Source organism: Lepidochelys kempii, chromosome 6 (assembly GCF_965140285.1).
Source record: "Lepidochelys kempii isolate rLepKem1 chromosome 6, rLepKem1.hap1, whole genome shotgun sequence".
Classification (NCBI taxonomy): Eukaryota; Metazoa; Chordata; order Testudines; family Cheloniidae; genus Lepidochelys; species Lepidochelys kempii.
The window spans coordinates 31,318,076-31,330,487 of NC_136385.1; the positions used below are offsets into that span (position 1 = coordinate 31,318,076).

Below are 12,412 nucleotides of genomic sequence, written 5' to 3' on the forward strand. Positions count from 1 at the left end.
AGTAATGCATTAAGAGGTGTGACTGACATCTGATATGTGTGGTTTGTTCTTTCTCTCATTCTCTCACCCGACAGAGAACTGTGTATGCAGTGCAGTGTTTAGTTTTGGCAAGGTTTTGGTTTTGGTGCTTGCAGTAGCCAGTGTTGCTGAGGAGACGTGCTACAATGTTTGATACTAGCTGGGGTTTCCCAAAAGCTGATGGCTTCATGCCCATGTACACTTCATTGCTATAGTCCAGATAGGAGGTGATGAAGGAGTGTATAATAACCAAAGCAAGGTCATCACCTGCTGGGATGGGATGGTAGAAATCATAATCTAGCTGGGAAGCAGAAGGGGTGACTGCTTTAGGAGTGGGCAGGACAGCCAATCAGAGGAGATTTCTTTCTAGACTGACCGCTTTTTCTGGTAAAAGGGTCAGAAACCCCCAGTTTACAGGGGAAAACCAAAGTGTTGGCAGATCGGTGAGTGCCTGAACTAAGTTCTGAGAGACTGTGTAGCCCTATAATTGCCATTTAGATGGGGAATTAAAACACCCCCCAGGCAGGGAGGGGTGGTTTTAGTTTATAAATTCCATGGATGCATCTTATTTGTTTCACCCGCTTTGTTGAAGTAGCAGCCCACATCACAAGTTTCAAGTCACCACTGCTATGCTGCCCAGGAACAAGACTTGGAACAGTTGGGCAAATCCATAGGATTGCCAGCCACCTATGAGGAGGGGGACTTTGGGCTAGATGAGCCTGTTCAGGTACTATTCAATAAAGGCCCTTGAGTTTTTAAAAGGCCATATAACCACTACAGTTTTCCAGTGCTCTCAGCCACCCCCTTCACGGAGGCAGGCCAGACTTGTGATAAAATAACAATACGTAATGCGCACTATTTCCAAACGTTAGTTAATCCTCACAACATCCATGTGAAGCAGGTAAACATCTATTATGCCCCTCATAAAGATGGGTAACTGAGGCTCAGAAAGGCTGTTACCTGCCTAACACAAGTGAGTGGAAAAGCCAGGTGTAAAATATAGTTCATTGTCTCCAAGCCCTCCATGTGTTCAACTCACTATCACATTGTCTCTCCAGTTTGCTGTGACTTTTATCAATAAGTGATACATGCATATGGACTATCCTTTATCAAGGGCGCTGACACCTACTATAATCAACCTACTATTTATTTAATTGCTAGACAACTACCCATCCTCACTCCTATTCCCTGATCTAAAGAAGCAGTCTTTTGAGAATACACCAACTTCTAAACATTCTCAACGTAAATGAGTCAGTAGAAGGCTGCAGTCAATGTTATTCTGGTATTGTCTTTCTGGTGACTTCTGCTGCACATCCTTGTCATCTTCTTCCCTGGTAGGGATTCATAGAATTTGGAAAATCAGGCATGCCTGGGGAAATCCAGATGGAGTAGTGCACTAGACTGTCATTTTCAAAAGATTGTTTTCTGCAACCAGCGACCTCAAATTTATCATGGGACATTTTTCATGCACTAGTTATTCTCTTCCAGTGCCTCAATGAGGAGCAGGAAAACCTGAAGACTGTTTGTGTTGCTTAAGTGAAGGCTTACAAATTCCGCTATGCAAAGTTTTTCAAGTTTAGAAATGATGCTCTTCTTGCACCACTGGCTTGTTGTTATTTGTACAATGCATGTGAAATGGCATTAAACTGGATTGTGAGAATATACAACCAACAGGAGCTTCTAGCACTAGGAACAGTAAAAATGGAGAGGCACAATACAGTTACATAAATAAAATGTGTCAGATCGGTCACCGCCACCTATATCTGAAGAGCTGGAAAACAAGCATCAGGAAACATCCCTCTTCCAAAGAAACTTGGTGGCAAGGAGAACTTCCAAAAAATCAGCGGCAAAACTACAAGTATTACTAGAGTGTTACAGCAGTAAAATTATTTAAAGTCCTGTGCCACAAAAGAGTATTCTATAGTGCGCAAGTATCATAGGATATGTAGCAACTATATCTGCTATAGCATATCAGTAATGTTGAGAGGATACAACTAAAATACAATAAGAAAAAGATTTCTCACTGATAAAACTGTGGGTGTGAGGGCATTCAAAATGGCTTCTAGATTTTATGGATTCGCTTCACATGCGTTAGGATATGACAGTTGCCTCTGATTCATAGCTAACAATTTCCTTCTGCGTGGTAGCTTGCTGGTGAGTGATAGTGTGACCTTAGAGGCCTGATTAAATACATGCCACTTAAGATTAATAGACTTAGCATGTCTTCCCAGCACTCTATATCTATATGTTATACCAGAAAGAAATACTTCACCCATATCAAAGGCCAAATCCTAAGGGCTTCAAAGGGCCCTTACTCCTGTGAGGTTAAAATCCTGGGGCTCGTCAGGCACATGCAGTGACCGATGCAGAGTGGCTGCTCTGTGGTGAGAGCTGTGAAACCCTAGAAGAGGCTGGGAAATTCACTGTCCTTTAGGGGATCCTTGATCCCTGTCTCCCCAGAGATTAGTAATGCATGAGGCAGCAGCACGTTAGCCCCACAAGACTAAATTATTTTGCAGGCTTTGGGGGGTCTGATGCCTCCACAACCACCCTTTTCCTTGAAAGGAGTTTATCAGGATTATTATTTAACTCAAAGGCTACTGTGCAGAGGGAGGTCTACCACTTCTCAATCCACTTACCTTAGGGTGACCAGACAGCAAGTGTGAAAAATTGGGACGGGGATGAGGGGTAATAGGCGCCTATATAAGACTAAGCCCAAAATATCAGGACTGTCCGTATAAAATCGGGACATCTGGTCACCCTAATTTACCTATCCTTGGGCATGGAGCCTAGCTGGGGCATGAAGCTATTTCTGGAATCTATACCTGCTGTGTTGCAAAGTCAGGATTTGTCCTATAGTGCTGCAATATGGAAATGCTTCCACTAGGATAAATATTAGTATTATAAAAATCAGTGCTTTAAATAACATTTAATTCTATTTCAAGAGAGGCTGTATTACCATCTAGTGGACAAGAGGAATCAGGACTCTTAGGGCGAAATTCTGGCTCCACTGATGTCAGGATAATGTGACTATCAGTCACTTAGATTCTATTCCCAGTTCTGCTAATGACTTACTTTTTAGTGCACGCTCTCTCTCTGCCTCAGTTTACCCATCTGTAAAACTACACTGATAATACTTTGACCTCATAGGGGGCTGCAAGGCTCAATTCATATTTTGAAGCACTTTGTGATCCTTGGACTAAGGGTCTAATATAAGTGCAAAGTAAACAGTAATATCGGAGTGCCATTTTAATGTTGTTTTATAGTTATGGGTCCCTTATAATAAAACCACAATTCCCATCGGAAATGATTCAGCAAGACAAACCAATAAGAAAAATGTATAAAAATATGAAATCCATTTTGTAGGAACAAAAGGTCTGTTATCCCATCTTTATTCAATGTGTCAACCCTCAGGCTGAGGGGTTTTTCCTGTGAGCTTAGTAAACCCCTATTTGTCCTACACCACTTAAAACAAAAACAGGTTGGCTCATAAAGAACTGCCACCTTTTGTTTTCTTCTAAATATCTGTTACTTGATACATAGAGACAGGGCACTTCTTTATTCTGCTATTTACATTCTTCATCAAAAAGCCACGGGTTTTACTGTCCCAGACTGAAGTTATGTGCACAGACAACCAGTGCTGGAGGTGGAGGAGAATAGAGTAAGTGGGTGACAGCCACCAGAGGTGAGGGACACTGAAACCCTCTGCCAGATCTGCAATACTGAGCATTCCTGAAACGAAAGTAGAAAGCCAGCTCATCCTTGATAGTGCAGCTCATGTCAGGGCTGGCCCTAGGCCAAAGGGTGAGGAATGTCTTTAGCACTCCACCCCCTCCTCCATTTGTTAAACTTTTGAATGCCTTATTTTTATAGCCTTTGTAGCCCATTTCACCCTGAGCACAGCAACCCAGGCAGTCACTTGCCCCTAAATCTGACTCTGGCTCATGTTAAACTATTTCAAAGTTCCACTGCTGGTTTATTGCCCCAAGCATTGAAATTAGTGCACTAGTAGTGAGCTAGCTTCCTTTCGATAGGATTATTTTAACACAAACGGTGTCAGACATTTTTTTCTTTCTTTTCAGTTTCACTTCAAGTGAATGTAATTACTGCCCTCTGGAGGACAATGGAAAGAATAAGAAAATGATTTTGTGATTGATCGATTGATTTCAACAAGGGCCTGATTGTCTAGTGCCCCAGCACCTTATTATTATTTGAGAATATATAGCTTTAGTAAAGTGAGTATAAAACGCTACCAAGTAAGTATAGAAGCATTTTACATGGACTTTGCACTTATGTTACACAGGTGTAAGTAACTGCTGCACAAGATGCAATGAGGTGCAGAACTGGGCCTTTAGCATCTGATCCTTTAAATTAGTTTCCCCATTTTTAAAAATAGTCAGAAAAATGTAGAAAAAAATCCTGTTTGAGTAAAACCTATTCATATTACGTGTGTGAAGGGTGTGAATTTAAACATAGATTCTTTACCATTCAAGATTTTCATCTGCCATGTACAAGGGGTGAACTTTAGAGTTCAGCACCAAAATATCTGCAAGAAAAATAAAGTGGACAGGAAAATTAAAAGCATACTTGGCTCAGAGCACAGCCCACAGAACCAGGGTGCCTGAGCATTTCACCACCATCTTTGTGTTAGAGATCAAAAAGGTATGAAAGACAGCCCCAGAATGTCAGGGACAGGAGAGAGAGAGAGAGAGAGAGAGAGAGAGAATATTGAAAATAGAGCCTCCCAAAGCACTATGTACGTCAATCTAAGATATGTTTGGGTGTGTGTGTGTGTGTATATATATAACTGTTTATCCATATTTTTAAAACTATCCAGGCAACATTAATCAATTTAATTTGAGAATCTGGAATGATTTTTCCAGGCTAAGAGTGTATAGTCAGCAATATTTATTCTAAAATCAATAGTCAGGTCACGAGAACATTAGATGCAGAAGTTTCATAGTTCATTTCAACCTCAAATGCTGGTTGGCTCCCACCCACTAACCTGCTTTATAGTATTGATACAGTATCCAGTAAATCAATACCCATAACTGCTTAGATTTTATGGCACAACACTTAAATCCTCCAAAGCTTAAGGGGGATCTGACCAGTGCAAACCCCTGGAAACCTCCAACCCTTTCCTTTTAATGCAGGGCAAAGCAATTGTTTTGGTGTATATTCTTTAATGTTAACACAAAAGAAAGACATCCCAGGCCGTACATGCTGGTAAACTCAAGCAATTCAATCATTTTACTATCTAGGCACAAATATAAAACAGTATACTTATTTACTGTCTTTATTCAATTAGTTTTGAGCATAAACCCTCTGATGGTGCCCTTTAAAAATTATTGCTAACTATACACTCTGGAAAAATCATTCCAGATTCTGTAATTAAATAATTGAAATTCTCTTGGTTGCACATGGTGTGTGAGTACGTGTGCACACACAAACATAAGCTCTGGGTTCTTCTTTTTTGTTACCTCCTCTAGCAATTTTAACATCTCTTGAAGTCATGTTGTTGTTTTAAAATACACATGGGGTAGGATTAAGCCTTCCCTCCTTCCTTTCTCTTCTACTGCATTTGCAGGGTCCATCCAACAACCCCTTGCTTGCGTTCATGTGCCTTCCTGCTCTGGCTCACATTTTCTCCACCTCTCATAGTGGAGCACTGGTTCTTGGCTTTAGAAAACTACTTCTTCTGCTTTATTAGCTATCCATTCAGCAACCTTTCTTTTAAAAGTTTAGGGATAAATGATAAATAATTCTAGACAATTCAATTAGAGCTAGTTTGGGCACTGATTCATTTAAGCCCAGGCTTAAATGTATTTACAAGCTTGTATTTAAGCCTGGGCTTAAGTGCTTTGCTGGATCAAGACCTCTGTAAACAAAGTTCCCATCCTTCATTATCCAGCTGAACCATCTGATTCTTAAATGCAGCCTTTCCTACTATTTAAATAAAAACTGCAATGCAACCTCCTCTGAATTTCCTTTTAATAAAGATTTATTTAAAAAGAGCCATTTTATATGTCAGCACAAGTTAGACAAACACAAAACTTAATCATATTAAAAAATATGAACAAAGGTAAAGCTATCCTCAAAATACTCTCAATCAAGACCACCACTCAATAAACAAGATAATTAATAAAATTTAATGTAAATATTTATGGAGCCTACATACCAGCAGTCTATATGCCACAGAAATAGCTCAGAGATGTATGTATTTATTTATCACATGGATCAGCAACCAGAAGTTGAGAATTTCTGCAGTTTTATGCCCCATTGAGCTAAAGCAATATCATATAACTTAATCAAAACGTCAACTTTTTTTTTAATTGTACAAGATACAATGTTTGAAACTGATAGAAAAAACAAGATTGGTTCCCCAACATACTGATTTGGGATTCAGAGAATCATGGTGCTAAAAATTATCTTAATTTTTAGGTTATAAATGAATTTGCCAAGTGACCTTTGTCTAGGTCTGCATTACCCCAATCTGTTCTGCCCCTGATCTGAACCGGTTTACGAAGTGCAACAATTTGACTAGAAACCTCCCCCTGGAAAAACTTGCCAAACCTCCCTTTAAAAAACATTTTATTTATAATCTTGCCGTGTTCCACTGCTAAAAGGAAACAAGCCTTGCACAGAACAGAGCTAGCTTTCAGTGCAGCAGCAGAATGTAAATATAAACAGAGCCAAACCACCCCTTTTTAATTGCAGTGCGCAGCATGCGTAACGATGGGGATTTTTTGTTTGTTTGTTAGAAGACCATCAAGCTCAAGCCCCAGAACGGCTTGCTCCACCAGGAGCCTGGTCACTAGGGCAAGGAAAGCTGCATTGCACGGCATTAAAGCCGCGGCTATTCCCTGGTGGTCACTCCATTCTCCTTCCCTCCCACTCTTTCCTCGGCTAGCTTTATTTACACCTGGCTGGCGGCAGATTTCCCTTCTGCTTCGAGCAGGCTGGCGATGACCGCAGGGCACTTTCTGTCCCCGAGGAAGGGCACACCCGGAGCTGGTGCAGGGAGAGCGCTGCAGGGAAATGAGCCGACACTCGCAGGCCCACAGGGACCTGCACGGTGAGGCCCTTTGCGCGTTTCTCCCCGCCCCCCGGCTGAAGGAGAGAGGATTTGTGCGTCCCCTGCTAGCTCCGCCTCGTGACACCCGCTCTCTCGGTGCCCCCCCCCCCCGGCTCCGCTCCATCTACCTGAGCCGGGAATCTCTGGCGCCGAGGCGCCCCCTGGTGCTCCCCACCTTGCACTGGGCGGCGCAAGAGCGCTGCAGTCGTGCCGAGCGCAGGGGGGCTGAATGCACCTCTCCGCGCATCGTCCCTTTCACGGGTGGTGGGGGGAGCTCCCCGCCTTTGGGGACAGGCCCGGGCGCAGGCTCTGCATGCCCGAAGCCCTGGCTGCTGCAATCCGGAGCCGCGCACCAGATGCTAACCCTTTGCCTCCCCGTTTCCTATCCCCACCCTCCCGCGCCGCTCCCGGGGCGGTGATTGGCGTGAGCAGCTGGGGCTTGCCCAGGACTGGGCTGCGGGGCCGGAGGAAGAAGGCAGCGGGGCCTGGGAGCGGAGCCGGGGAAGGGAGAGCAGGAGGGTGGGGAGCATCCGCCTGTGCCGGTCTGCTCGCCGGAGCCGGCATGGGGCATTGCTGAGCGCCCCGGGGGAGCCATGCTGTCCAGGAAAGGGATCATCCCCGAGGAGTATGTGCTGACCCGCCTCGCCGAGGATGTCCCGGATCACGCCCGCTACCGCGCCCGGGAGCGGCGGGCCAGGTTCGTGGGGAAGAGCGGCACCTGCAACGTGGCCCACAAGAACATCCGGGAGCAGGGCCGCTTCCTGCAGGACGTTTTCACCACCCTGGTGGACCTCAAATGGCCGCACACGCTGGTCATCTTCACCATGACCTTCCTGTGCAGCTGGCTGCTCTTCGGCATGACCTGGTGGCTGATCGCCTTCGCCCACGGGGACCTGGACCACAGCACGCAGCTGCAGGCAGGGGGTAGCCGGGGGGCTGGGGAGGCGGAGGCCGGGGGGTTCGTGCCCTGCGTGACCAGCATCCACTCCTTCACCTCCGCCTTCCTCTTCTCCATCGAGGTGCAGGTGACCATCGGCTTCGGGGGCCGCATGGTGACCGAGGAGTGCCCGGCCGCCATCCTGATTCTGATCGTGCAGAACATCGTGGGGCTGGTGATCAACGCCATCATGCTGGGCTGCATCTTCATGAAGACGGCTCAGGCGCACCGCCGGGCCGAGACCCTCATCTTCAGCAAGCATGCCGTGATCGCCCTGCGGGAGGGCAGGCTCTGCTTCATGCTGCGGGTGGGCGACCTGCGCAAGAGCATGATCATCAGCGCCACCATCCGCATGCAAGTGGTGAAGAAGACCACCAGCCTGGAGGGCGAGGTGGTGCCCCTCAACCAGGTCGACATCCAGATGGAGAACCCGGTCGGGGGCAGCAACATCTTCCTGGTCTCCCCGCTCATCATCTACCATGTGATAGACAAGAACAGCCCCCTCTACGACATCTCCCCCCAACACCTCAACCACCATGAGGACCTAGAAGTCATCGTCATCTTGGAAGGGGTGGTGGAGACCACTGGCATCACCACCCAAGCCAGGACCTCCTATCTGGCTGACGAAATTCTCTGGGGCCAAAGGTTTGTGCCCATCGTGGCTGAGGAAGATGGTAGGTACTCAGTGGACTACTCTAAGTTTGGCAACACGGTGAGAGTACCCACCCCCCCTTGCACTGCCAGGCAGCTAGAGGAAGACAGGAGCATCATAGACTCCATCCCATTGTCACCTAAAAGCACCAGCAGGAAGAGGTCTTTCAGGTTAAAGCCCAAATTTACCATAACTGATGAGCCTTCCTGACACCCTTTTAGAGGAAAGATGCAATAAACAAGAACACTGAGATGGCCTCTTATTTTTCTTAGCCAGGTTGGTAGCACAAGGTGTGTGTAATATTATTTATTGCAGGATAAATTAAAGTTAATTTTATTTTTTTAAAGGCGTGCAACATTTTTAAGCAACATTGGGTGTGGAAAAATTTTATTCTGTTGCTTGTAATTTCAGTTCAGACTGTCTTGTTTATTTGCATGATCATTTTGGATGATTTATGCACACTGAATAATGCCTTTTCTTGAAAAGTAAGTTTATCTGTAGCCTATCAGGTTGCATTATTTTTGGTCTTGCAATGCCCTCAGAAAGTTAATGTTTTAAAACTGGTTTTATAAGCAATCACAATACAGGGAAAAAAGTCTTCAATTATAATTATTAAAGTTAAATGGAGTTTAAATAACAACAAAAAGACCATGCAATAAGATTTGCACCCCAAAAAAGTCCAGATGTGAAGGTGTCTGTTTAGATTGTGGTGCTTTATGTCTTAAAGAAATAAACTTACAGATTTATTTAGTCCATATTGTATGTTTGGATCTGTTGATTGAAAAAGCAATATAAACTGCATGCTTTTGTTAATTTTAAAACCATTTTACAAAATAAACATTTAATATATTTAATATACATTTCTGACAGTGAATGATGCAACTATGGCTCTAAAAATATTTTGTCTTTACAAAGAACAGCAGATATTAATTGCTATGACGTGAATGAAATGTACTGTACATAGAAAAAAATGAAATATATTAAGTGACTGTATGTAAGAAAACAAACAAAAACCCTGCCACAATGAAGTAGGACACTTATGAAAATTCATTTCCCAGTCCTACACATCAGAGTAAATGCCATCAAATAAGATGTAAATTAAATAAAATCAGAGATCTTATGTAGAAAGTCATCTGCAGAAGAGCAGACCCAAATTACATTGAACAGTATTTGCATGCACTCAGCAACACCTGTTAAAAAAATTTCAGGTTTAAAAGTGATGTTAATGTGATTTGTGGTCATGAAAAGGAGGGACTTCTGGGACAATGCAATCCACTTTCTGGGTGCCATGTCACCTTTGTTTCCTTTTCATTTAGGGTCTGAGCCTAAATTCCCCTCATACCTTAAATTCTCCTTGCCTATATTGAATTTTGTGTGAGCTGTTAATACAGGATCAGGCACTTAATGGAAAACAAACTATCCATATTCATACAACGAATTCACTCAGTTTACAAATAGAAGAGAGAAAACTGGATAGCCAGTCCCTATTAGCCGGATCCTGTAAATCCTCTACAGGAGGAACCCCCCATTAACAACAATAGCATTTCCATGTGTGGAAGGCTTACAGTATAGGACCCTGATAATGCAATTTACAATATATTGTTTACAAATACCTCAAATTGTCATTGAAGTGAAAGGGAATTTGGTCTAAGCCTGAACAGAGACTGGGCCCACACTCGTTACAGAAGTTGTTTGGTGTTGATATTTCATAAGAAACTGTGAAAGGTTACATTACTAACGGTCTTTCATTCAAAGGCATTTCAGTGGGACAACTCTTTATCTCTTATGCACTAAGACAAGACAACCCCGAAAGCAATTTGTGTTAGCGTTGCTCTGGTCAGTTTTTGTAGACTTGTCAGTATCATAACACATTCGCGCAAGCTAAGGTTAAAAGGGAAAAGGCAAGTTGCATATTCACGAAATAAGAATCTATGGTAAAATGAAATGCAATTCCAGACATAAAATCTCAGTCCATTTTAGAATATTAGAAATACTATTTATATTGTTAATAGTTGCATATTTTAGCAATATTGAGGCTTGCACTGGCCCTATCCAGGCTGCCAGCTAAATGAATGCTAAGGAGCATGTAAATATGTGTCTAATTTTCCAAAGGGTTAACAAACTTTTCATTATTTGTACAGTGCTAAAAGTATACTAGGTGTTTCACAATGAGAAAACAAGGTCCCTGTCCGGAACAGCTTATGATCAAAATAGGACTAATGTATAGCCACATGCAAGGAAAATTTGAACATATACATTTTATATTTTGGTAAAATAAAAACAAATGCTACATTTTTTAAAAAAAAAATAGGAAAAGCCTAAAAAATGTTTCTGGTGGTGAAGTTACTTTTTTGAAATTCAATTTAATTGCAAAGTTATTTGCCTACCCTTTGTTTTACTTACTGTGCCATTCTGCTCCTGAAAGGTAGTTCTGCATGTTTCTCCTAGGTGCAGGTGGAAGGTGTATGCCCCTTTGAAAATTTACTCTTCTGTTTGCTACCTGTCACTATCCTACCATCCTGTCATTATAAAATGCATAGATAAATATCACTAGGGGAATTTCAGATGACCTGAAAAGTCATTGCCTTTTCTCTGTTGTGCCTTATATCAGTGTATAAGAGATACTTGTAGATGTTTATTGGAAATTGTTTGGAAGCTGTTATTACACTAAAGCATTTTTTAGGATTTGGCCTACGTGAGAAGCAATTTAAGCAACACTACCATGCAAGTGCCCGTGATTATTCTTCCCTCAAGGGAATCTGTATTACTCAAGCTACATGGATTCTCTTTGTTTTCTGTGAGATGAGGAGGGCAAAGCTGGGAGGAGGAGCTTGCTGTTACTGAACTGTTTTCAGGACCATCTTTTGTGTATCTTTAAAAGAAATCTAGTTTTCTCAAGTGTTGGAGTAACAGATGCCAAAGAAAGGAATCTCAAGGAAGAGAATGAAAAGGAAAGGAATCACAAAATAATGGTTTCTGTGGCTTTAACCAAGATTTTCATGAATTTAACCAAGACTTTCATAAATCTGTTTCCAGTCTTTTATTTTTCTCAGTTTAAATTACCTTCTTCTTTAAAGGTTTTAAACACACACAAAAAGAATTTTCAAAGTCAAATGTCATGGGGAAAAAAGGTAAATGTTAAAAAGTGCCTCCAGACATTAAAAATTTGTGAAGAACATTTTATTTTGTTGCCATCAACTGTTATTTACAAGGGATGTGAGAACACCCAAAATCTGAAGCTTTCTGTGAGTTTGGGTTTACACTGACCAAGCACATTCTCTCTTCTGAGTGATCCGGTTAGAGCTTTAGTGCTATCATTCTGTATGGAAAAAAACTTTATCTTAGCATGAAGCTAAATGACTTCTTCTATAGTCCACGAGTGGGGGTTTTGAACTGTCCAAGAGTACCCTGGGTATCTGATGGGAGTAATCCCTAGCAAGTACCCTGAAGTGGCCCACTAATGGTTATTAAGTTATGAGAAGCTCACAGTTCATGCTGCCTAGTACTCTATTTGGCAATATTGAACAGGGTAAATGAAACTGTTTGAATGATGAAAGAAAGGATCCAATTCTGCAAACATGGACACGAGAAACTTTATTCACAAATACATTTAGTCCCATTTAACTCAGGATCACACCCTGAATAAGTTTCTGTGAAAAGCCAAGTGTCATGACTCAGATATTAATATAGCAATAAAGGGATGGAGAAGATTCAATTTAACAGATGGGAT

The 12,412-nt window shown here is 42.5% G+C and overlaps 1 protein-coding gene across 1 annotated transcript; it reads left to right on the plus strand.

Moving 5' to 3' along the window:
• Positions 1–6,904: 6,904 nt before the first annotated feature.
• Positions 6,905–11,829, plus strand: KCNJ11 (potassium inwardly rectifying channel subfamily J member 11). The gene has a single exon (XM_073347377.2). The coding sequence runs from the start codon at positions 7,687–7,689 to the stop codon at positions 8,890–8,892; it is 1,206 nt and encodes a 401-aa protein (XP_073203478.2). The 5' UTR covers positions 6,905–7,686; the 3' UTR covers positions 8,893–11,829.
• Positions 11,830–12,412: the final 583 nt, after the last annotated feature.

Bases quoted from the DNA above. Each gene is read 5' to 3' on its own strand.
- KCNJ11 (XM_073347377.2), top strand. From the start codon at position 7,687: ATGCTGTCCAGGAAAGGGATCATCCCCGAGGAGTATGTGCTGACCCGC.